The sequence below is a fragment of the Notolepis coatsorum genome (assembly GCF_963971535.1).
Source record: "Notolepis coatsorum genome assembly, chromosome: 4".
Taxonomy (NCBI): Eukaryota; Metazoa; Chordata; class Actinopteri; order Aulopiformes; family Paralepididae; genus Notolepis; species Notolepis coatsorum.
This window is the reverse complement of record NC_140168.1, coordinates 15835767-15861633: the sequence shown is the minus strand read 5'-3', so window position 1 is coordinate 15861633 and position 25867 is coordinate 15835767. Positions and strand designations below refer to the sequence as shown.

Here is a 25867-nt window from a genome sequence, read left to right as displayed (position 1 = left end):
CCCAAATCAAAAGCCTTGGGTAGACAAAAGTCCGCCAAGCTCTGAATGCGCTCGCTCAGCCGACAACGTCAGGCTCGTGACGGGCACCATGGACGGGCACAAGGCGGCGCACGACAACCTACGGAGAACAGTGATGGAGGCAAAGGGGGCGGTACAGGGATAAAGTAGAACTTACATTAGTTTGAACAGGCTGATTCCATGGGTATGTGGCAGGGCCTCAGAACGATGACAGACTACAAAGGCACACTGATGAACACTGATGTCTCCTTGGAAAATGAGCTCAATACTTTCTATGCACTACAGCAGGCCACTACAACAGAAAGTAGAGCCACTGCCAACGCAGTGGCGATTATTCATGGGAGCCAAGCTTCTCCAAAAATGTGACCAGTTAAAAAATGTTAATATATATATTTTTTGTTTTTACCTGTTGACTCATCCATAGTTTACAATACTAGAAAATCATTATTTTTCATCTCTGTGTTATAATAATTTTCCAATAAGAGTGCGTCGCTGGCAGAATCTATCTCCCCTCCTGGGGAAATGCGAAACTGCCCCCTCTCTATATCTTACACTGCAGGCAGGTACACACGCCTCTCTGGTAGCATTATTTTTGATTGATTGAATCAACTCTACCTTGGCATCCATTTACATTTTTTTTTTTTTTTTTTTTTTTTTTTTTATTATTAGCCAATACGATTCTAGCTTAATTCAAATGTGGTTGGTCTTTGCACATCAAAACGCCCACCAGGGGGATTCCAGGTGAGGTGTGGCTTCAGAAGTTCAGACCAATCAAATCACATTAAAAGCTAAATGTCATCATATAGCCTTCGTTCTAGCTAGCCACTAGCCAGTTGAACAATATATGATGAGTACCCTTGTTGTTGATTTAGATCTATTAGAGTTAAAGGGAGAAAGGAGATTAACAGTCATATGGTGGAGAGCCGGTAAGCTTGATTGTGGAATTTAACTTTGGCTAAACACAATATATATATATATATAAATGCTGTTGCTCTGGATATGCAATTGAGAAGGTGGAAGGAAGTCTGTTTTGGTACATTGGTCATGGGTTAAAGGGGCAACGAGCGAAAAAAAAAAAAAAAATCTGCGTTAAGCGTGGTTAAGCTGCGTTATATTTTCCCGCCCTTTTACTCTTTTTTTTTTTTTTTTTTTTTTTTTTTTAAATTGGTTAATTGAGTGAACAGATTGCAGGATGGGTACAGTAAGGTACAGCTCAATACATAACATTGTTAAGGGGATGCAGACCAGAGAAAGTCTTTCGTCTTGTTTACATCCTGTGTGTGTGTGCGTGCGTGTGTCTGTGTGTGTGTAAATGGCTGCATTTATATAGCGCTTTACAATAAGAAAAAACATATGTGCGTGCGTGTGTAATAATAATAATAATTTAGGACCTGCTCCGAGGTCATCAATTGGCACACATGCGATGCATGCATGCAATTCGTATCTGCGATTAACCCATCCCGTCGTCCTTCCCCCCCAAGGGCAGCCGGGAGCAGACAGGCACAACGTGAGCCGCGCCAGGGGACCAATCCATGTGCTCCTGTCCGTCTTCGTCAAGGACGCCACGATCTTGTTGTTGTGCATGTTTTTCCATTGGGTTTATCTTATCGGGGGGGAAACCCTTGCGAGCACGGGGAGAACATGCAGACTCCACACAGAAATGTGTGTGTGTGTGTGTGTGTGTGTGTGTGTGTGTGTGTGTGTGTGTGTGTGTGTGTGTGTGTGTGTGTGTGTGTGTGTGTGTGTGTGTGTGTGTGTGTGTGTGTGTGTGTGTGTAAATGGCTGCATTTATAAAGCGCTTTACAATTTGTTCCTCACATTTGACCCATTCCCTCAGACGTTCACACACCGACGGCGGAGGCGACCATGCAAGGTGCCAACCTGCTCATCAGGAGCAATTAGGGGTTAAGTGTCTTGCTCAAGGACACTTGGACACACGCTGCCCGGGAGGAGCGGCAATCGAACCGGTAACCTTTCACTACCACACGACAGCAGGTTAACCCTTTCACTACCACACGACAGCATGTTAACCCTTTCACTGCCACACTACAGAAGGTTAACCCTTTCACTACCACACGACAGCATGTTAACCCTTTCACTACCACACTACAGAAGGTTAACCCTTTCACTACCACACGACAGCATGTTAACCCTTTCACTACCACACTACAGAAGGTTAACCCTTTCACTACCACACGACAGCATGTTAACCATTTCACTGCCACGTGACAGCGGGTTAACACTTTCACTGCCACAGCATGTTAACCCTTTCACTGCCACACTACAGCGGGTTAACCCTTTCACTGCCACGTGACAACAGGTTAACCCTTTCACTGCCACACTACAGCGGGTTAACCCTTTCACTGCCTCGTGACAGCGGGTTAACCCTTTCACTGCCACGTGACAGCGAGTTAACCCTTTCACTGCCACACTACAGCGGGTTAACCCTTTCACTGCCTCGTGACAGCGGGTTAACCCTTTCACTGCCACGTGACAGCGGGTTAACCCTTTCACTGCCACGTGACAGCGGGTTAACCCTTTCACTACCACACGACAGCATGTTAACCCTTTCACTACCACACTACAGAAGGTTAACCCTTTCACTACCACACGACAGCATGTTAACCCTTTCACTGCCACGTGACAGCGGGTTAACACTTTCACTGCCACGCGACAGCATGTTAACCCTTTCACTACCACACGACAGCAGGTTAACCCTTTCACTGCCACGTGACAGCGGGTTAACCCTTTCACTACCACACTACAGAAGGTTAACCCTTTCACTACCACATGACAGCGTGTTAACACTTTCACTACCACACTACAGAAGGTTAACCCTTTCACTACCACATTACAGACGGTTAACCCTTTCACTACCACACGACAGCAGGTTAACCCTTTCACTACCACACGACAGCAGGTTAACCCTTTCACTGCCACGTGACAGCGGGTTAACCCTTTCACTGCCACGTGACAGCGGGTTAACCCTTTCACTGCCACCTGACAGCCTGTTAACCCTTTCACTGTCACGCAACAACGGGTTAACCCTTTCACTACCACACGACAGCGGGTTAACCCTTTCACTGCCACGTGACAGCGGGTTAACCCTTTCACTACCACACTACAGAAGGTTAACCCTTTCACTGCCATGTGACAGCCTGTTAACCCTTTCACTACCACACGACAGCGGGTTAACCCTTTCACTACCACACTACAGAAGGTTAACCCTTTCACTACCACATTACAGACGGTTAACCCTTTCAGTGCCACGTGACAGCGGGTTAACCCTTTCACTGCACACCTGTCTCACTGCTCGCCTGTCTCACTGCTCGCCTGTCTCACTGCTCCCTGTCTCACTGCTCGCCTGTCTCACTGCTCGCCTGTCTCACTGCTCACCTGTCTCACTGCTCGCCTGTCTCACTGCTCGCCTGTCTCACTGCTCGCCTGTCTCACTGCTCACCTGTCTCACTGCTCACCTGTCTCACTGCTCGCCTGTCTCACTGCTCGCCTATCTCACTGCACCCTGTCTCACTGCTCGCCAGTCTCACTGCTCCCTGTCTCACTGCTCCCTGTCTCACTGCTCTCCTGTCTCACTGCTCGCCTGTCTCACTGATCGCCTGTCTCACTGCACACCTGTCTCACTGCTCGCCTGTCTCACTGCTCGCCTGTCTCACTGCTCCCTGTCTCACTGCTCTCCTGTCTCACTGCTCGCCTGTCTCACTGCTCGCCTGTCTCACTGCACACATGTCTCACTGCACACCTCTCACTGCTCGCCTGTCTCACTGCTCGCCTGTCTCACTGCTCCCTGTCTCACTGCACACCTGTCTCACTGCTTGGCTGTCTCACTGCTCGCCTGTCTCACTGCTCCCTGTCTCACTGCTCCCTGTCTCACTGCTCGCCTGTCTCACTGCTCGCCTGTCTCACTGCTCCCTGTCTCACTGCTCGCCTGTCTCACTGCTCGCCTGTCTCACTGCTCGCCTGTCTCACTGCTCCCTGTCTCACTGCTCCCTGTCTCACTGCTCTCCTGTCTCACTGCTCGCCTGTCTCACTGCTCGCCTGTCTCACTGCACACATGTCTCACTGCACACCTCTCACTGCTCGCCTGTCTCACTGCTCGCCTGTCTCACTGCTCCCTGTCTCACTGCACACCTGTCTCACTGCTTGGCTGTCTCACTGCTCGCCTGTCTCACTGCTCCCTGTCTCACTGCTCCCTGTCTCACTGCTCGCCTGTCTCACTGCTCGCCTGTCTCACTGCTCGCCTGTCTCACTGCTCGCCTGTCTCACTGCTCGCCTGTCTCACTGCTCCCTGTCTCACTGCTCGCCTGTCTCACTGCTCGCCTGTCTCACTGCTCGCCTGTCTCACTCTTAATGTCTCACTCTTACTGTCTCACTCTTAATCTCTCACTCTTAATGTCTCACTCTTACTGTCTCACTCAATCTTAATCTCTCACTCTTAATGTCTCACTCTTACTGTCTCACTCTTAATCTCTCACTCTTACTGTCTCACTCTTAATGTCTCACTCTTACTGTCTCGCTCTTAATGTCTCACTCTTGCTGTCTCACTCACTCTTAATCTCTCACTCTTAATCTCTCACTCTTACTGTCTCACTCTTAATGTCTCACTCTTACTGTCTCACTCACTCTTAATCTCTCACTCTTAATGTCTCACTCTTACTGTCTCACTCTTAATGTCTCACTCTTACTGTCTCACTCACTCTTAATCTCTCACTCTTACTGTCTCACTCTTAATGTCTCACTCTTGCTGTCTCACTCACTCTTAATCTCTCACTCTTAATCTCTCACTCTTAATGTCTCACTCTTACTGTCTCACTCTTAATGTCTCACTCACTCTTAATCTCTCACTCTTAATGTCTCACTCTTACTGTCTCACTCACTCTTAATCTCTCACTCTTAATGTCTCACTCTTACTGTCTCACTCTTAATGTCTCACTCTTGCTGTCTCGCTCTTAATGTCTCACTCTTGCTGTCTCACTCACTCTTAATCTCTCACTCTTAATCTCTCACTCTTACTGTCTCACTCTTAATGTCTCACTCTTACTGTCTCACTCTTAATGTCTCACTCTTACTGTCTCACTCTTAATGTCTCACTCACTCTTAATCTCTCACTCTTAATGTCTCACTCTTAATATCTCACTCTTACTGTCTCACTCTTAATGTCTCACTCTTAATGTCTCACTCTTACTGTCTCACTCACTCTTAATCTCTCACTCTTAATGTCTCACTCTTACTGTCTCACTCTTAATGTCTCACTATTGCTGTCTCACTCACTCTTAATCTCTCACTCTTAATCTCTCACTCTTAATGTCTCACTCTTACTGTCTCACTCTTAATGTCTCACTCACTCTTAATGTCTCACTCTTAATGTCTCACTCTTACTGTCTCACTCACTCTTAATCTCTCACTCTTAATGTCTCACTCTTACTGTCTCACTCTTAATGTCTCACTCTTGCTGTCTCGCTCTTAATGTCTCACTCTTGCTGTCTCACTCACTCTTAATCTCTCACTCTTAATCTCTCACTCTTACTGTCTCACTCTTAATGTCTCACTCTTACTGTCTCACTCACTCTTAATCTCTCACTCTTAATGTCTCACTCTTACTGTCTCACTCTTAATGTCTCACTCTTACTGTCTCACTCACTCTTAATCTCTCACTCTTACTGTCTCACTCTTAATGTCTCACTCACTCTTAATCTCTCACTCTTAATCTCTCACTCTTAATGTCTCACTCTTACTGTCTCACTCTTAATGTCTCACTCACTCTTAATCTCTCACTCTTAATGTCTCACTCTTACTGTCTCACTCACTCTTAATCTCTCACTCTTAATGTCTCACTCTTACTGTCTCACTCTTAATGTCTCACTCTTGCTGTCTCGCTCTTAATGTCTCACTCTTGCTGTCTCACTCACTCTTAATCTCTCACTCTTAATCTCTCACTCTTACTGTCTCACTCTTACTGTCTCACTCACTCTTAATCTCTCACTCTTAATGTCTCACTCTTACTGTCTCACTCTTAATGTCTCACTCTTACTGTCTCACTCACTCTTAATCTCTCACTCTTAATCTCTCACTCTTAATGTCTCACTCTTACTGTCTCACTCTTAATGTCTCACTCACTCTTAATCTCTCACTCTTAATGTCTCACTCTTACTGTCTCACTCTTACTGTCTCACTCTTAATGTCTCACTCTTACTGTCTCACTCACTCTTAATCTCTCACTCTTAATCTCTCACTCTTAATGTCTCACTCTTACTGTCTCACTCTTAATGTCTCACTCACTCTTAATCTCTCACTCTTAATGTCTCACTCTTAATGTCTCACTCTTACTGTCTCACTCTTAATGTCTCACTCTTACTGTCTCACTCACTCTTAATCTCTCACTCTTAATGTCTCACTCTTACTGTCTCACTCTTAATGTCTCACTCTTACTGTCTCACTCACTCTTAATCTCTCACTCTTAATCTCTCACTCTTAATGTCTCACTCTTACTGTCTCACTCTTAATGTCTCACTCACTCTTAATCTCTCACTCTTAATGTCTCACTCTTAATGTCTCACTCTTACTGTCTCACTCTTAATGTCTCACTCTTGCTGTCTCGCTCTTAATGTCTCACTCTTGCTGTCTCACTCACTCTTAATCTCTCACTCTTAATCTCTCACTCTTACTGTCTCACTCTTAATGTCTCACTCTTACTGTCTCACTCACTCTTAATCTCTCACTCTTAATGTCTCACTCTTACTGTCTCACTCTTAATGTCTCACTCTTACTGTCTCACTCACTCTTAATCTCTCACTCTTACTGTCTCACTCTTAATGTCTCACTCACTCTTAATCTCTCACTCTTAATCTCTCACTCTTAATGTCTCACTCTTACTGTCTCACTCTTAATGTCTCACTCACTCTTAATGTCTCACTCTTAATGTCTCACTCTTACTGTCTCACTCACTCTTAATCTCTCACTCTTACTGTCTCACTCTTAATGTCTCACTCTTGCTGTCTCACTCTTAATGTCTCACTCACTCTTAATCTCTCACTCTTACTGTCTCACTCTTAATGTCTCACTCTTGCTGTCTCACTCACTCTTAATCTCTCACTCTTAATCTCTCACTCTTAATGTCTCACTCTTACTGTCTCACTCTTAATGTCTCACTCACTCTTAATCTCTCACTCTTAATGTCTCACTCTTACTGTCTCACTCACTCTTAATCTCTCACTCTTAATGTCTCACTCTTACTGTCTCACTCTTAATGTCTCACTCTTGCTGTCTCGCTCTTAATGTCTCACTCTTGCTGTCTCACTCACTCTTAATCTCTCACTCTTAATCTCTCACTCTTACTGTCTCACTCTTAATGTCTCACTCTTACTGTCTCACTCTTAATGTCTCACTCTTACTGTCTCACTCTTAATGTCTCACTCACTCTTAATCTCTCACTCTTAATGTCTCACTCTTAATATCTCACTCTTACTGTCTCACTCTTAATGTCTCACTCTTAATGTCTCACTCTTACTGTCTCACTCACTCTTAATCTCTCACTCTTAATGTCTCACTCTTACTGTCTCACTCTTAATGTCTCACTATTGCTGTCTCACTCACTCTTAATCTCTCACTCTTAATCTCTCACTCTTAATGTCTCACTCTTACTGTCTCACTCTTAATGTCTCACTCACTCTTAATGTCTCACTCTTAATGTCTCACTCTTACTGTCTCACTCACTCTTAATCTCTCACTCTTAATGTCTCACTCTTACTGTCTCACTCTTAATGTCTCACTCTTGCTGTCTCGCTCTTAATGTCTCACTCTTGCTGTCTCACTCACTCTTAATCTCTCACTCTTAATCTCTCACTCTTACTGTCTCACTCTTAATGTCTCACTCTTACTGTCTCACTCACTCTTAATCTCTCACTCTTAATGTCTCACTCTTACTGTCTCACTCTTAATGTCTCACTCTTACTGTCTCACTCACTCTTAATCTCTCACTCTTACTGTCTCACTCTTAATGTCTCACTCACTCTTAATCTCTCACTCTTAATCTCTCACTCTTAATGTCTCACTCTTACTGTCTCACTCTTAATGTCTCACTCACTCTTAATCTCTCACTCTTAATGTCTCACTCTTACTGTCTCACTCACTCTTAATCTCTCACTCTTAATGTCTCACTCTTACTGTCTCACTCTTAATGTCTCACTCTTGCTGTCTCGCTCTTAATGTCTCACTCTTGCTGTCTCACTCACTCTTAATCTCTCACTCTTAATCTCTCACTCTTACTGTCTCACTCTTACTGTCTCACTCACTCTTAATCTCTCACTCTTAATGTCTCACTCTTACTGTCTCACTCTTAATGTCTCACTCTTACTGTCTCACTCACTCTTAATCTCTCACTCTTAATCTCTCACTCTTAATGTCTCACTCTTACTGTCTCACTCTTAATGTCTCACTCACTCTTAATCTCTCACTCTTAATGTCTCACTCTTACTGTCTCACTCTTACTGTCTCACTCTTAATGTCTCACTCTTACTGTCTCACTCACTCTTAATCTCTCACTCTTAATCTCTCACTCTTAATGTCTCACTCTTACTGTCTCACTCTTAATGTCTCACTCACTCTTAATCTCTCACTCTTAATGTCTCACTCTTAATGTCTCACTCTTACTGTCTCACTCTTAATGTCTCACTCTTACTGTCTCACTCACTCTTAATCTCTCACTCTTAATGTCTCACTCTTACTGTCTCACTCTTAATGTCTCACTCTTACTGTCTCACTCACTCTTAATCTCTCACTCTTAATCTCTCACTCTTAATGTCTCACTCTTACTGTCTCACTCTTAATGTCTCACTCACTCTTAATCTCTCACTCTTAATGTCTCACTCTTAATGTCTCACTCTTACTGTCTCACTCTTAATGTCTCACTCTTGCTGTCTCGCTCTTAATGTCTCACTCTTGCTGTCTCACTCACTCTTAATCTCTCACTCTTAATCTCTCACTCTTACTGTCTCACTCTTAATGTCTCACTCTTACTGTCTCACTCACTCTTAATCTCTCACTCTTAATGTCTCACTCTTACTGTCTCACTCTTAATGTCTCACTCTTACTGTCTCACTCACTCTTAATCTCTCACTCTTACTGTCTCACTCTTAATGTCTCACTCACTCTTAATCTCTCACTCTTAATCTCTCACTCTTAATGTCTCACTCTTACTGTCTCACTCTTAATGTCTCACTCACTCTTAATGTCTCACTCTTAATGTCTCACTCTTACTGTCTCACTCACTCTTAATCTCTCACTCTTAATGTCTCACTCTTACTGTCTCACTCTTAATGTCTCACTCTTGCTGTCTCGCTCTTAATGTCTCACTCTTGCTGTCTCACTCACTCTTAATCTCTCACTCTTACTGTCTCACTCTTACTGTCTCACTCACTCTTAATCTCTCACTCTTAATGTCTCACTCTTACTGTCTCACTCTTAATGTCTCACTCTTACTGTCTCACTCACTCTTAATCTCTCACTCTTAATCTCTCACTCTTAATGTCTCACTCTTACTGTCTCACTCTTAATGTCTCACTCACTCTTAATCTCTCACTCTTAATGTCTCACTCTTACTGTCTCACTCTTAATGTCTCACTCTTACTGTCTCACTCTTAACGTCTCACTCACTCTTAATGTCTCACTCTTAATATCTCACTCTTACTGTCTCACTCTTAATGTCTCACTCTTAATGTCTCACTCTTACTGTCTCACTCACTCTTAATCTCTCACTCTTAATGTCTCACTCTTACTGTCTCACTCTTAATGTCTCACTCACTCTTAATCTCTCACTCTTAATGTCTCACTCTTAATATCTCACTCTTAATGTCTCACTCTTAATGTCTCACTCTTAATGTCTCACTCTTACTGTCTCACTAACTCTTAATCTCTCACTCTTAATGTCTCACTCTTACTGTCTCACTCTTAATGTCTCACTCTTACTGTCTCTCTCACTCTTAATCTCTCACTCTTAATCTCTCACTCTTAATGTCTCACTCTTACTGTCTCACTCTTAATGTCTCACTCACTCTTAATCTCTCACTCTTAATGTCTCACTCTTACTGTCTCACTCTTACTGTCTCACTCTTAATGTCTCACTCACTCTTAATCTCTCACTCTTAATGTCTCACTCTTAATATCTCACTCTTACTGTCTCACTCTTAATGTCTCACTCGTAATGTCTCACTCTTACTGTCTCACTCACTCTTAATCTCTCACTCTTAATGTCTCACTCTTACTGTCTCACTCTTAATGTCTCACTCTTACTGTCTCTCTCACTCTTAATCTCTCACTCTTAATCTCTCACTCTTAATGTCTCACTCTTACTGTCTCACTCACTCTTAATCTCTCACTCTTAATGTCTCACTCTTACTGTCTCACTCTTAATGTCTCACTCTTACTGTCTCACTCTTAATGTCTCACTCACTCTTAATGTCTCACTCTTAATGTCTCACTCTTAATGTCTCACTCACTCTTAATGTCTCACTCTTAATGTCTCACTCTTACTGTCTCACTCACTCTTAATGTCTCACTCTTACTGTCTCACTCTTAATGTCTCACTCTTGCTGTCTCGCTCTTAATGTCTCACTCTTGCTGTCTCACTCACTCTTAATATCTCACTCTTACTGTCTCACTCTTAATGTCTCACTCTTACTGTCTCACTCACTCTTAATCTCTCACTCTTAATGTCTCACTCTTACTGTCTCACTCTTAATGTCTCACTCTTACTGTCTCACTCACTCTTAATCTCTCACTCTTACTGTCTCACTCTTAATGTCTCACTCTTGCTGTCTCACTCACTCTTAATCTCTCACTCTTAATCTCTCACTCTTAATGTCTCACTCTTACTGTCTCACTCTTAATGTCTCACTCACTCTTAATATCTCACTCTTAATGTCTCACTCTTACTGTCTCACTCACTCTTAATCTCTCACTCTTAATGTCTCACTCTTACTGTCTCACTCTTAATGTCTCACTCTTGCTGTCTCGCTCTTAATGTCTCACTCTTGCTGTCTCACTCACTCTTAATCTCTCACTCTTAATCTCTCACTCTTACTGTCTCACTCTTACTGTCTCACTCACTCTTAATCTCTCACTCTTAATGTCTCACTCTTACTGTCTCACTCTTAATGTCTCACTCTTACTGTCTCACTCACTCTTAATGTCTCACTCTTACTGTCTCACTCTTACTGTCTCACTCTTAATGTCTCACTCACTCTTAATCTCTCACTCTTAATGTCTCACTCTTACTGTCTCACTCTTAATGTCTCACTCTTACTGTCTCACTCTTAATGTCTCACTCACTCTTAATCTAGCACTCTTAATGTCTCACTCTTAATATCTCACTCTTACTGTCTCACTCTTAATGTCTCACTCTTAATGTCTCACTCTTACTGTCTCACTCACTCTTAATCTCTCACTCTTAATGTCTCACTCTTACTGTCTCACTCTTAATGTCTCACTCACTCTTAATCTCTCACTCTTAATGTCTCACTCTTAATATCTCACTCTTACTGTCTCACTCTTAATGTCTCACTCTTAATGTCTCACTCTTACTGTCTCACTCACTCTTAATCTCTCACTCTTAATGTCTCACTCTTACTGTCTCACTCTTAATGTCTCACTCACTCTTAATCTCTCACTCTTAATGTCTCACTCTTAATATCTCACTCTTACTGTCTCACTCTTAATGTCTCACTCTTAATGTCTCACTCTTACTGTCTCACTAACTCTTAATCTCTCACTCTTAATGCCTCACTCTTACTGTCTCACTCTTAATGTCTCACTCTTACTGTCTCTCTCACTCTTAATCTCTCACTCTTAATCTCTCACTCTTAATGTCTCACTCTTACTGTCTCACTCTTAATGTCTCACTCACTCTTAATCTCTCACTCTTAATGTCTCACTCTTACTGTCTCACTCTTACTGTCTCACTCTTAATGTCTCACTCACTCTTAATCTCTCACTCTTAATGTCTCACTCTTACTGTCTCACTCACTCTTAATCTCTCACTCTTAATGTCTCACTCTTACTGTCTCACTCTTAATGTCTCACTCTTGCTGTCTCGCTCTTAATGTCTCACTCTTGCTGTCTCACTCACTCTTAATCTCTCACTCTTAATCTCTCACTCTTACTGTCTCACTCTTACTGTCTCACTCACTCTTAATCTCTCACTCTTAATGTCTCACTCTTACTGTCTCACTCTTACTGTCTCACTCACTCTTAATCTCTCACTCTTAATCTCTCACTCTTAATGTCTCACTCTTACTGTCTCACTCTTAATGTCTCACTCACTCTTAATCTCTCACTCTTAATGTCTCACTCTTACTGTCTCACTCTTACTGTCTCACTCTTAATGTCTCACTCACTCTTAATCTCGCACTCTTAATGTCTCACTCTTAATGTCTCACTCTTACTGTCTCACTCTTAATGTCTCACTCTTGCTGTCTCGCTCTTAATGTCTCACTCTTGCTGTCTCACTCACTCTTAATCTCTCACTCTTAATCTCTCACTCTTACTGTCTCACTCTTACTGTCTCACTCACTCTTAATCTCTCACTCTTAATGTCTCACTCTTACTGTCTCACTCTTAATGTCTCACTCTTACTGTCTCACTCACTCTTAATCTCTCACTCTTAATGTCTCACTCTTACTGTCTCACTCTTACTGTCTCACTCTTAATGTCTCACTCACTCTTAATCTCTCACTCTTAATGTCTCACTCTTACTGTCTCACTCTTAATGTCTCACTCTTACTGTCTCACTCTTAATGTCTCACTCACTCTTAATCTAGCACTCTTAATGTCTCACTCTTAATATCTCACTCTTACTGTCTCACTCTTAATGTCTCACTCTTAATGTCTCACTCTTACTGTCTCACTCACTCTTAATCTCTCACTCTTAATGTCTCACTCTTACTGTCTCACTCTTAATGTCTCACTCACTCTTAATCTCTCACTCTTAATGTCTCACTCTTAATATCTCACTCTTACTGTCTCACTCTTAATGTCTCACTCTTAATGTCTCACTCTTACTGTCTCACTCACTCTTAATCTCTCACTCTTAATGTCTCACTCTTACTGTCTCACTCTTAATGTCTCACTCACTCTTAATCTCTCACTCTTAATGTCTCACTCTTAATATCTCACTCTTACTGTCTCACTCTTAATGTCTCACTCTTAATGTCTCACTCTTACTGTCTCACTAACTCTTAATCTCTCACTCTTAATGCCTCACTCTTACTGTCTCACTCTTAATGTCTCACTCTTACTGTCTCTCTCACTCTTAATCTCTCACTCTTAATCTCTCACTCTTAATGTCTCACTCTTACTGTCTCACTCTTAATGTCTCACTCACTCTTAATCTCTCACTCTTAATGTCTCACTCTTACTGTCTCACTCTTACTGTCTCACTCTTAATGTCTCACTCACTCTTAATCTCTCACTCTTAATGTCTCACTCTTGCTGTCTCACTCACTCTTAATCTCTCACTCTTAATCTCTCACTCTTACTGTCTCACTCTTAATGTCTCACTCTTACTGTCTCACTCACTCTTAATCTCTCACTCTTAATGTCTCACTCTTACTGTCTCACTCTTAATGTCTCACTCTTACTGTCTCACTCACTCTTAATCTCTCACTCTTACTGTCTCACTCTTAATGTCTCACTCACTCTTAATCTCTCACTCTTAATCTCTCACTCTTAATGTCTCACTCTTACTGTCTCACTCTTAATGTCTCACTCACTCTTAATGTCTCACTCTTAATGTCTCACTCTTACTGTCTCACTCACTCTTAATCTCTCACTCTTACTGTCTCACTCTTAATGTCTCACTCTTGCTGTCTCACTCTTAATGTCTCACTCACTCTTAATCTCTCACTCTTACTGTCTCACTCTTAATGTCTCACTCTTGCTGTCTCACTCACTCTTAATCTCTCACTCTTAATCTCTCACTCTTAATGTCTCACTCTTACTGTCTCACTCTTAATGTCTCACTCACTCTTAATGTCTCACTCTTAATGTCTCACTCTTACTGTCTCACTCACTCTTAATGTCTCACTCTTACTGTCTCACTCTTAATGTCTCACTCTTGCTGTCTCGCTCTTAATGTCTCACTCTTGCTGTCTCACTCACTCTTAATCTCTCACTCTTAATCTCTCACTCTTACTGTCTCACTCTTAATGTCTCACTCTTACTGTCTCACTCTTAATGTCTCACTCTTACTGTCTCACTCTTAATGTCTCACTCACTCTTAATCTCTCACTCTTAATGTCTCACTCTTAATATCTCACTCTTACTGTCTCACTCTTAATGTCTCACTCTTAATGTCTCACTCTTACTGTCTCACTCACTCTTAATCTCTCACTCTTAATGTCTCACTCTTACTGTCTCACTCTTAATGTCTCACTATTGCTGTCTCACTCACTCTTAATCTCTCACTCTTAATCTCTCACTCTTAATGTCTCACTCTTACTGTCTCACTCTTAATGTCTCACTCACTCTTAATGTCTCACTCTTAATGTCTCACTCTTACTGTCTCACTCACTCTTAATCTCTCACTCTTAATGTCTCACTCTTACTGTCTCACTCTTAATGTCTCACTCTTGCTGTCTCGCTCTTAATGTCTCACTCTTGCTGTCTCACTCACTCTTAATCTCTCACTCTTAATCTCTCACTCTTACTGTCTCACTCTTAATGTCTCACTCTTACTGTCTCACTCACTCTTAATCTCTCACTCTTAATGTCTCACTCTTACTGTCTCACTCTTAATGTCTCACTCTTACTGTCTCACTCACTCTTAATCTCTCACTCTTACTGTCTCACTCTTAATGTCTCACTCACTCTTAATCTCTCACTCTTAATCTCTCACTCTTAATGTCTCACTCTTACTGTCTCACTCTTAATGTCTCACTCACTCTTAATCTCTCACTCTTAATGTCTCACTCTTACTGTCTCACTCACTCTTAATCTCTCACTCTTAATGTCTCACTCTTACTGTCTCACTCTTAATGTCTCACTCTTGCTGTCTCGCTCTTAATGTCTCACTCTTGCTGTCTCACTCACTCTTAATCTCTCACTCTTAATCTCTCACTCTTACTGTCTCACTCTTACTGTCTCACTCACTCTTAATCTCTCACTCTTAATGTCTCACTCTTACTGTCTCACTCTTAATGTCTCACTCTTACTGTCTCACTCACTCTTAATCTCTCACTCTTAATCTCTCACTCTTAATGTCTCACTCTTACTGTCTCACTCTTAATGTCTCACTCACTCTTAATCTCTCACTCTTAATGTCTCACTCTTACTGTCTCACTCTTACTGTCTCACTCTTAATGTCTCACTCTTACTGTCTCACTCACTCTTAATCTCTCACTCTTAATCTCTCACTCTTAATGTCTCACTCTTACTGTCTCACTCTTAATGTCTCACTCACTCTTAATCTCTCACTCTTAATGTCTCACTCTTAATGTCTCACTCTTACTGTCTCACTCTTAATGTCTCACTCTTACTGTCTCACTCACTCTTAATCTCTCACTCTTAATGTCTCACTCTTACTGTCTCACTCTTAATGTCTCACTCTTACTGTCTCACTCACTCTTAATCTCTCACTCTTAATCTCTCACTCTTAATGTCTCACTCTTACTGTCTCACTCTTAATGTCTCACTCACTCTTAATCTCTCACTCTTAATGTCTCACTCTTAATGTCTCACTCTTACTGTCTCACTCTTAATGTCTCACTCTTGCTGTCTCGCTCTTAATGTCTCACTCTTGCTGTCTCACTCACTCTTAATCTCTCACTCTTAATCTCTCACTCTTACTGTCTCACTCTTAATGTCTCACTCTTACTGTCTCACTCACTCTTAATCTCTCACTCTTAATGTCTCACTCTTACTGTCTCACTCTTAATGTCTCACTCTTACTGTCTCACTCACTCTTAATCTCTCACTCTTACTGTCTCACTCTTAATGTCTCACTCACTCTTAATCTCTCACTCTTAATCTCTCACTCTTAATGTCTCACTCTTACTGTCTCACTCTTAATGTCTCACTCACTCTTAATGTCTCACTCTTAATGTCTCACTCTTACTGTCTCACTCACTCTTAATCTCTCACTCTTAATGTCTCACTCTTACTGTCTCACTCTTAATGTCTCACTCTTGCTGTCTCGCTCTTAATGTCTCACTCTTGCTGTCTCACTCACTCTTAATCTCTCACTCTTACTGTCTCACTCTTACTGTCTCACTCACTCTTAATCTCTCACTCTTAATGTCTCACTCTTACTGTCTCACTCTTAATGTCTCACTCTTACTGTCTCACTCACTCTTAATCTCTCACTCTTAATCTCTCACTCTTAATGTCTCACTCTTACTGTCTCACTCTTAATGTCTCACTCACTCTTAATCTCTCACTCTTAATGTCTCACTCTTACTGTCTCACTCTTAATGTCTCACTCTTACTGTCTCACTCTTAACGTCTCACTCACTCTTAATGTCTCACTCTTAATATCTCACTCTTACTGTCTCACTCTTAATGTCTCACTCTTAATGTCTCACTCTTACTGTCTCACTCACTCTTAATCTCTCACTCTTAATGTCTCACTCTTACTGTCTCACTCTTAATGTCTCACTCACTCTTAATCTCTCACTCTTAATGTCTCACTCTTAATATCTCACTCTTAATGTCTCACTCTTAATGTCTCACTCTTAATGTCTCACTCTTACTGTCTCACTAACTCTTAATCTCTCACTCTTAATGTCTCACTCTTACTGTCTCACTCTTAATGTCTCACTCTTACTGTCTCTCTCACTCTTAATCTCTCACTCTTAATCTCTCACTCTTAATGTCTCACTCTTACTGTCTCACTCTTAATGTCTCACTCACTCTTAATCTCTCACTCTTAATGTCTCACTCTTACTGTCTCACTCTTACTGTCTCACTCTTAATGTCTCACTCACTCTTAATCTCTCACTCTTAATGTCTCACTCTTAATATCTCACTCTTACTGTCTCACTCTTAATGTCTCACTCGTAATGTCTCACTCTTACTGTCTCACTCACTCTTAATCTCTCACTCTTAATGTCTCACTCTTACTGTCTCACTCTTAATGTCTCACTCTTACTGTCTCTCTCACTCTTAATCTCTCACTCTTAATCTCTCACTCTTAATGTCTCACTCTTACTGTCTCACTCACTCTTAATCTCTCACTCTTAATGTCTCACTCTTACTGTCTCACTCTTAATGTCTCACTCTTACTGTCTCACTCTTAATGTCTCACTCACTCTTAATGTCTCACTCTTAATGTCTCACTCTTAATGTCTCACTCACTCTTAATGTCTCACTCTTAATGTCTCACTCTTACTGTCTCACTCACTCTTAATGTCTCACTCTTACTGTCTCACTCTTAATGTCTCACTCTTGCTGTCTCGCTCTTAATGTCTCACTCTTGCTGTCTCACTCACTCTTAATATCTCACTCTTACTGTCTCACTCTTAATGTCTCACTCTTACTGTCTCACTCACTCTTAATCTCTCACTCTTAATGTCTCACTCTTACTGTCTCACTCTTAATGTCTCACTCTTACTGTCTCACTCACTCTTAATCTCTCACTCTTACTGTCTCACTCTTAATGTCTCACTCTTGCTGTCTCACTCACTCTTAATCTCTCACTCTTAATCTCTCACTCTTAATGTCTCACTCTTACTGTCTCACTCTTAATGTCTCACTCACTCTTAATATCTCACTCTTAATGTCTCACTCTTACTGTCTCACTCACTCTTAATCTCTCACTCTTAATGTCTCACTCTTACTGTCTCACTCTTAATGTCTCACTCTTGCTGTCTCGCTCTTAATGTCTCACTCTTGCTGTCTCACTCACTCTTAATCTCTCACTCTTAATCTCTCACTCTTACTGTCTCACTCTTACTGTCTCACTCACTCTTAATCTCTCACTCTTAATGTCTCACTCTTACTGTCTCACTCTTAATGTCTCACTCTTACTGTCTCACTCACTCTTAATGTCTCACTCTTACTGTCTCACTCTTACTGTCTCACTCTTAATGTCTCACTCACTCTTAATCTCTCACTCTTAATGTCTCACTCTTACTGTCTCACTCTTAATGTCTCACTCTTACTGTCTCACTCTTAATGTCTCACTCACTCTTAATCTAGCACTCTTAATGTCTCACTCTTAATATCTCACTCTTACTGTCTCACTCTTAATGTCTCACTCTTAATGTCTCACTCTTACTGTCTCACTCACTCTTAATCTCTCACTCTTAATGTCTCACTCTTACTGTCTCACTCTTAATGTCTCACTCACTCTTAATCTCTCACTCTTAATGTCTCACTCTTAATATCTCACTCTTACTGTCTCACTCTTAATGTCTCACTCTTAATGTCTCACTCTTACTGTCTCACTCACTCTTAATCTCTCACTCTTAATGTCTCACTCTTACTGTCTCACTCTTAATGTCTCACTCACTCTTAATCTCTCACTCTTAATGTCTCACTCTTAATATCTCACTCTTACTGTCTCACTCTTAATGTCTCACTCTTAATGTCTCACTCTTACTGTCTCACTAACTCTTAATCTCTCACTCTTAATGCCTCACTCTTACTGTCTCACTCTTAATGTCTCACTCTTACTGTCTCTCTCACTCTTAATCTCTCACTCTTAATCTCTCACTCTTAATGTCTCACTCTTACTGTCTCACTCTTAATGTCTCACTCACTCTTAATCTCTCACTCTTAATGTCTCACTCTTACTGTCTCACTCTTACTGTCTCACTCTTAATGTCTCACTCACTCTTAATCTCTCACTCTTAATGTCTCACTCTTACTGTCTCACTCACTCTTAATCTCTCACTCTTAATGTCTCACTCTTACTGTCTCACTCTTAATGTCTCACTCTTGCTGTCTCGCTCTTAATGTCTCACTCTTGCTGTCTCACTCACTCTTAATCTCTCACTCTTAATCTCTCACTCTTACTGTCTCACTCTTACTGTCTCACTCACTCTTAATCTCTCACTCTTAATGTCTCACTCTTACTGTCTCACTCTTACTGTCTCACTCACTCTTAATCTCTCACTCTTAATCTCTCACTCTTAATGTCTCACTCTTACTGTCTCACTCTTAATGTCTCACTCACTCTTAATCTCTCACTCTTAATGTCTCACTCTTACTGTCTCACTCTTACTGTCTCACTCTTAATGTCTCACTCACTCTTAATCTCGCACTCTTAATGTCTCACTCTTAATGTCTCACTCTTACTGTCTCACTCTTAATGTCTCACTCTTGCTGTCTCGCTCTTAATGTCTCACTCTTGCTGTCTCACTCACTCTTAATCTCTCACTCTTAATCTCTCACTCTTACTGTCTCACTCTTACTGTCTCACTCACTCTTAATCTCTCACTCTTAATGTCTCACTCTTACTGTCTCACTCTTAATGTCTCACTCTTACTGTCTCACTCACTCTTAATCTCTCACTCTTAATGTCTCACTCTTACTGTCTCACTCTTACTGTCTCACTCTTAATGTCTCACTCACTCTTAATCTCTCACTCTTAATGTCTCACTCTTACTGTCTCACTCTTAATGTCTCACTCTTACTGTCTCACTCTTAATGTCTCACTCACTCTTAATCTAGCACTCTTAATGTCTCACTCTTAATATCTCACTCTTACTGTCTCACTCTTAATGTCTCACTCTTAATGTCTCACTCTTACTGTCTCACTCACTCTTAATCTCTCACTCTTAATGTCTCACTCTTACTGTCTCACTCTTAATGTCTCACTCACTCTTAATCTCTCACTCTTAATGTCTCACTCTTAATATCTCACTCTTACTGTCTCACTCTTAATGTCTCACTCTTAATGTCTCACTCTTACTGTCTCACTCACTCTTAATCTCTCACTCTTAATGTCTCACTCTTACTGTCTCACTCTTAATGTCTCACTCACTCTTAATCTCTCACTCTTAATGTCTCACTCTTAATATCTCACTCTTACTGTCTCACTCTTAATGTCTCACTCTTAATGTCTCACTCTTACTGTCTCACTAACTCTTAATCTCTCACTCTTAATGCCTCACTCTTACTGTCTCACTCTTAATGTCTCACTCTTACTGTCTCTCTCACTCTTAATCTCTCACTCTTAATCTCTCACTCTTAATGTCTCACTCTTACTGTCTCACTCTTAATGTCTCACTCACTCTTAATCTCTCACTCTTAATGTCTCACTCTTACTGTCTCACTCTTACTGTCTCACTCTTAATGTCTCACTCACTCTTAATCTCTCACTCTTAATGTCTCACTCTTACTGTCTCACTCACTCTTAATCTCTCACTCTTAATGTCTCACTCTTACTGTCTCACTCTTAATGTCTCACTCTTGCTGTCTCGCTCTTAATGTCTCACTCTTGCTGTCTCACTCACTCTTAATCTCTCACTCTTAATCTCTCACTCTTACTGTCTCACTCTTACTGTCTCACTCACTCTTAATCTCTCACTCTTAATGTCTCACTCTTACTGTCTCACTCTTACTGTCTCACTCACTCTTAATCTCTCACTCTTAATCTCTCACTCTTAATGTCTCACTCTTACTGTCTCACTCTTAATGTCTCACTCACTCTTAATCTCTCACTCTTAATGTCTCACTCTTACTGTCTCACTCTTACTGTCTCACTCTTAATGTCTCACTCACTCTTAATCTCGCACTCTTAATGTCTCACTCTTAATATCTCACTCTTACTGTCTCACTCTTAATGTCTCACTCTTAATGTCTCACTCTTACTGTCTCACTCACTCTTAATCTCTCACTCTTAATGTCTCACTCTTACTGTCTCACTCTTAATGTCTCACTCACTCTTAATCTCTCACTCTTAATGTCTCACTCTTAATATCTCACTCTTACTGTCTCACTCTTAATGTCTCACTCTTAATGTCTCACTCACTCTTAATCTCTCACTCTTAATGTCTCACTCTTACTGTCTCACTCTTAATGTCTCACTCATTCTTAATCTCTCACTCTTAATGTCTCACTCTTAATATCTCACTCTTACTGTCTCACTCTTAATGTCTCACTCTTAATGTCTCACTCTTACTGTCTCACTAACTCTTAATCTCTCACTCTTAATGTCTCACTCTTACTGTCTCACTCTTAATGTCTCACTCTTAATGTCTCACTCACTCTTAATCTCTCACTCTTAATGTCTCACTCTTACTGTCTCACTAACTCTTAATCTCTCACTCTTAATCTCTCACTCTTAATGTCTCACTCTTACTGTCTCACTCTTAATGTCTCACTCACTCTTAATCTCTCACTCTTAATGTCTCACTCTTACTGTCTCACTCTTACTGTCTCACTCTTACTGTCTCACTCTTAATGTCTCACTCACTCTTAATCTCTCACTCTTAATGTCTCACTCTTAATATCTCACTCTTACTGTCTCACTCTTAATGTCTCACTCGTAATGTCTCACTCTTACTGTCTCACTCACTCTTAATCTCTCACTCTTAATGTCTCACTCTTACTGTCTCACTCTTAATGTCTCACTCTTACTGTCTCTCTCACTCTTAATCTCTCACTCTTAATCTCTCACTCTTAATGTCTCACTCTTACTGTCTCACTCTTAATGTCTCACTCACTCTTAATCTCTCACTCTTAATGTCTCACTCTTACTGTCTCACTCTTAATGTCTCACTCTTACTGTCTCACTCTTAATGTCTCACTCACTCTTAATCTCTCACTCTTAATGTCTCACTCTTAATCTCTCACTCTTACTGTCTCACTCACTCTTAATGTCTCACTCTTAATGTCTCACTCTTACTGTCTCACTCTTAATGTCTCACTCTTGCTGTCTCGCTCTTAATGTCTCACTCTTGCTGTCTCACTCACTCTTAATCTCTCACTCTTAATCTCTCACTCTTACTGTCTCACTCTTAATGTCTCACTCTTACTGTCTCACTCACTCTTAATCTCTCACTCTTAATGTCTCACTCGTACTGTCTCACTCTTAATGTCTCACTCTTACTGTCTCACTCACTCTTAATCTCTCACTCTTAATCTCTCACTCTTAATAGCTACCAAGCTAAGCTATGTTATTTACTAACGTTATAAACACAATATGTGTACAACGACACAATGATTTACATTATTACAAATATGGTAACGTGGTTGTGGCTTTTACAAATAGTGGTTAGCTTTAGAGATGGATGGATGGCTATAATCACGGAGCAATAGTGAGGTGAAACAGATACATTTTCATTCGGCTAGTAGTAACAAGCATATATCTATGGTAGCAAGGCTCTCTGCCTGCCACTAGCTGTGTGACTCTCAGCGCCCCCTGGTGAGCCCCCTGTTGTCCTGCACCTGTTGTGACGATCATTTCGATTACACACGCACGTTATGAACCATTGATTAAAATATGCATGTGCGTGGTGATTGTGTTGGGCAGACAAAATGTTTGTTAAAAACGCTAAAACTGGGTCAATTTCAATACTTTTTTTTCCCTTCTTCATGAAAGCCACTGTTGGCCTAGTCCACATTGTTTATTGAACAAAAATACAACGTGGAGGTTGACCTTTAACGCTGGCGTCAAGGTAAAACACACATCCTCTCCTCCTCTCATTCACCTCTAACGCTGGCGTCAAGGTAAAACACACATCCTCCTCCTCTCATTCACCTCTAAAGCTGGCGTCAAGGTAAAACACACGTCCTCTCCTCCTCTCATTCACCTCTAACGCTGGCGTCAAGGTAAAACACACGTCCTCTCCTCCTCTCATTCACCTCTAACGCTGGCGTCAAGGTAAAACACACGTCCTCTCCTCCTCTCATTCACCTCTTAACGCTGGCGTCAAGGTAAAACACACGTCCTCTCCTCTTCTCATTCACCTCTAAACGCTGGCGTCAAGGTAAAACACACGTCCTCTCCTCCTCTCATTCACCTCTAACCAGGGGTGTAAAGTACTTGAGTAATTGTACTTTGTTACAATACTTAAGTACTGTTTTGGGGGATTTGTACTTTACGCGAGTATTATTAGGTTTGTATATTTTTACTCAATTACATTTCAGAGAAAAAAAAACATACTTTTTACTCCTTACATTTAAAATGCAGACCTACAAAGTACAAATCTATTAATAATAGTAATAATAGTATAGAATAGAATAGAATAGAATAGAATAGAATAGAATAGAAATACTTTAATCATCCCCAGGGAAATTTGGCACTACAAATCGCTCACAGTAAACATTTAGTTAGACAAAACAAATCACGAATACGAATAACAAAAGATTGCCTAAGAATAAGGAATAAAATAAGCCTAAGAATAACATAATAATAATAAACTACGGTCCGTGATCCACATTTCACATTCACATTTCCTCTGTTATGTGTGTACAATCTGATATAAAATATACAGTAAAAAATACAGAGATCTACATTAAGTGTACAGTAAGTGTAATATTGACAATGTTGTTTTAAATGTAAAAGTCCAGGAATATGGTACTGTCACTCTGTGATGCAGTGTATATTTGTTAGTAAAGTTTTTACTTTAACTTTTTAGTACTTAAGTACATTTAAAAGTAGAAACGTTTTGACTTTCACTCAAGTGTTGTTTTTAGCCAGATACTCTGACTTTTACTTGAGTAAGATTTTGAGACGGTACCCATACTTTCACTTAAGTATAATTTCTGGGTACTTTTTACACCCCTGCCTACTTTGTTACAATACTTAAGTACTGTTTTGGGGGATTTGTACTTTACGCGAGTATTATTAGGTTTGTATACTTGTACTTTTACTCAATTACATTTAAGAGAAAAAAAACATACTTTTTACTCCTTACATTAAAATGCAGACCTACAACGTACAAATCTCGCAGGTCCAACAATTTGAATTAGTATTTGTTTCTCTGGCCGAACTAACATTAACGTTATTAATCCTGCGGCCGCACTTTATTTAAAAACAGCCAATCAAATCCCTATCAATGGAAAATTAACCCGCCCATCCCCATGCTGATTGGTCCTTGTGCAAGCCTAGAAAGCCTGAAAGTTTTTACTTTCACTTTTTAGTACTTAAGTACATTTAAAAGTAGAAACGTTTTGACTTTCACTCAAGTGTGTTTTTAGCCAGATACTCTGACTTTTACTTGAGTACGATTTTGAGACTGTACCCATACTTTAACTTACCGGTAAGTATAATTTCTGGGTACTTTTTACACCTTCTGGGTTTACACCCCTGCCTCTAACACTCTAGGAATAGGAAGAAAAATAATATTCTCATGCATTTTCTCGAAAACAAAGCATCAAATACACAGGAAAAAACGTTTTCCCACATTTCAGTAGGATCAAACTTTGACATCCACTCTGCTCTCCTCTCCGCCCCCCGCCTCTCTCAGGCCACCCTGAACGCCCGCACCTCCATACTGGCAGCGGCCAACCCGGTGGGCGGCCGCTACGACCGCAGCAAGAGTCTGAAGCAGAACGTCAACCTGAGCGCGCCCATCATGAGCCGCTTCGACCTCTTCTTCATCCTGGTGGACGACTGCAATGAGGTGAACATGTCTCCGTTCGACAACTGTGTGTGGTTGTTAATAGAGCACCCCATTTTGTGGCTTCTAAAGTTAAATCAAATCAAATCAAATTTATTTGTAAGGCCTGACAACACACGTTAATGTCCCCATGGGCCGTACAAGTCTTCTTTAAACAAGTCAAGAAGAAACATAACAATAAGTCAAGAACAGAACAAGAACACCATAAGGTCCAACAAATTTAAAATAAATGCAAATAATGTGTGGTTAACCCTTTCACTACCACACTACCAAAGGGTTAATCCTTTCACTGACAATACAGAAGGTTAACCCTTTCACTGTGACACTACAGAAGTTGAACCCTTTCACTGCCACACGACAAAGGGTTAACCCTTTCACAACCACACTACTACAGAAGGTTAACCCTTTCGGTTAACCGTCTCAGGTAGTGTGGTAGGGAACGGTCAACCTTCTGTAGTGTGGTAGTGAAAGGGTTAATTATACCATAGTACAGCGCCCCCATTTTGTGGCTTCTAAAGTTAAATGACTGTGTGTGTGTGTGTTAGGTGACAGACTACGCCATCGCCAGGCGCATCGTGGACCTGCACTCTCGCTTGGAGGAGTCGGTGGACAGACTGTATACTCTGGATGAGATCCGCAGATATCTGCTCTTCGCCAGGCAATTCAAACCCAAGGTGTGAATCACGAAGTCCCTTTCCCTAACCCTGTGCAGAACTATACAACTCCCGAAAGTTCATTTGGGTGGACTCTCAAGTTTTTTTTTCTTGTAATCTTTTAATATAAGTAAAAGTATATTCTATATTGTAATACACTAAATTATGTTATATCTAGTAAAATTATTGGAAGAACAAATATAAATGTAAGGGGGTAGGGATCAATAAGCTTAGCTTCCCTCTACTCCTTTTTTGGACATGTCTGCTAACCAAACACATTGCTCTTGACCTTTTTCTTTATAATTCCTTATATTTATTTTTTTAATGTTTTTAAAATTAACTTTTTCATTCATTCATTCATTCTCTCGTAATTCCTAATTGTCTCTGTGATCAAAAAAATAAATTCCCCCCGCCCACGTATAGATCTCCAGCGAATCCAAGGAGTTCATCGTGGAGCAGTACAAGCGGCTCCGCCAGCGCGACGGCTCCGGGGGCGTGTCCAAGTCAGCCTGGCGAATCACGGTGCGGCAGCTCGAGAGCATGATCCGTCTCTCGGAGGGCATGGCCCGCATGCACTGCTGTGACGAGGTGCGTACAGAGAGAAGGAGGGTCACCTGA

General features: G+C 41.1%; 1 protein-coding gene across 1 annotated transcript; it reads left to right on the top strand.

Annotated features, from left to right (window-relative positions):
* Nucleotides 1-88: 88 nt before the first annotated feature.
* LOC311226421 (DNA replication licensing factor MCM6-like) lies at nt 89-25867 on the top strand (the record flags this gene model as incomplete). Its single annotated transcript, XM_084311847.1, has 4 exons — nt 89-151; nt 24444-24599; nt 25142-25270; nt 25673-25867. The coding sequence occupies 4 exons, from the start codon at nt 89-91 to the stop codon at nt 25865-25867; spliced, it is 543 nt and encodes a 180-aa protein (XP_084167973.1).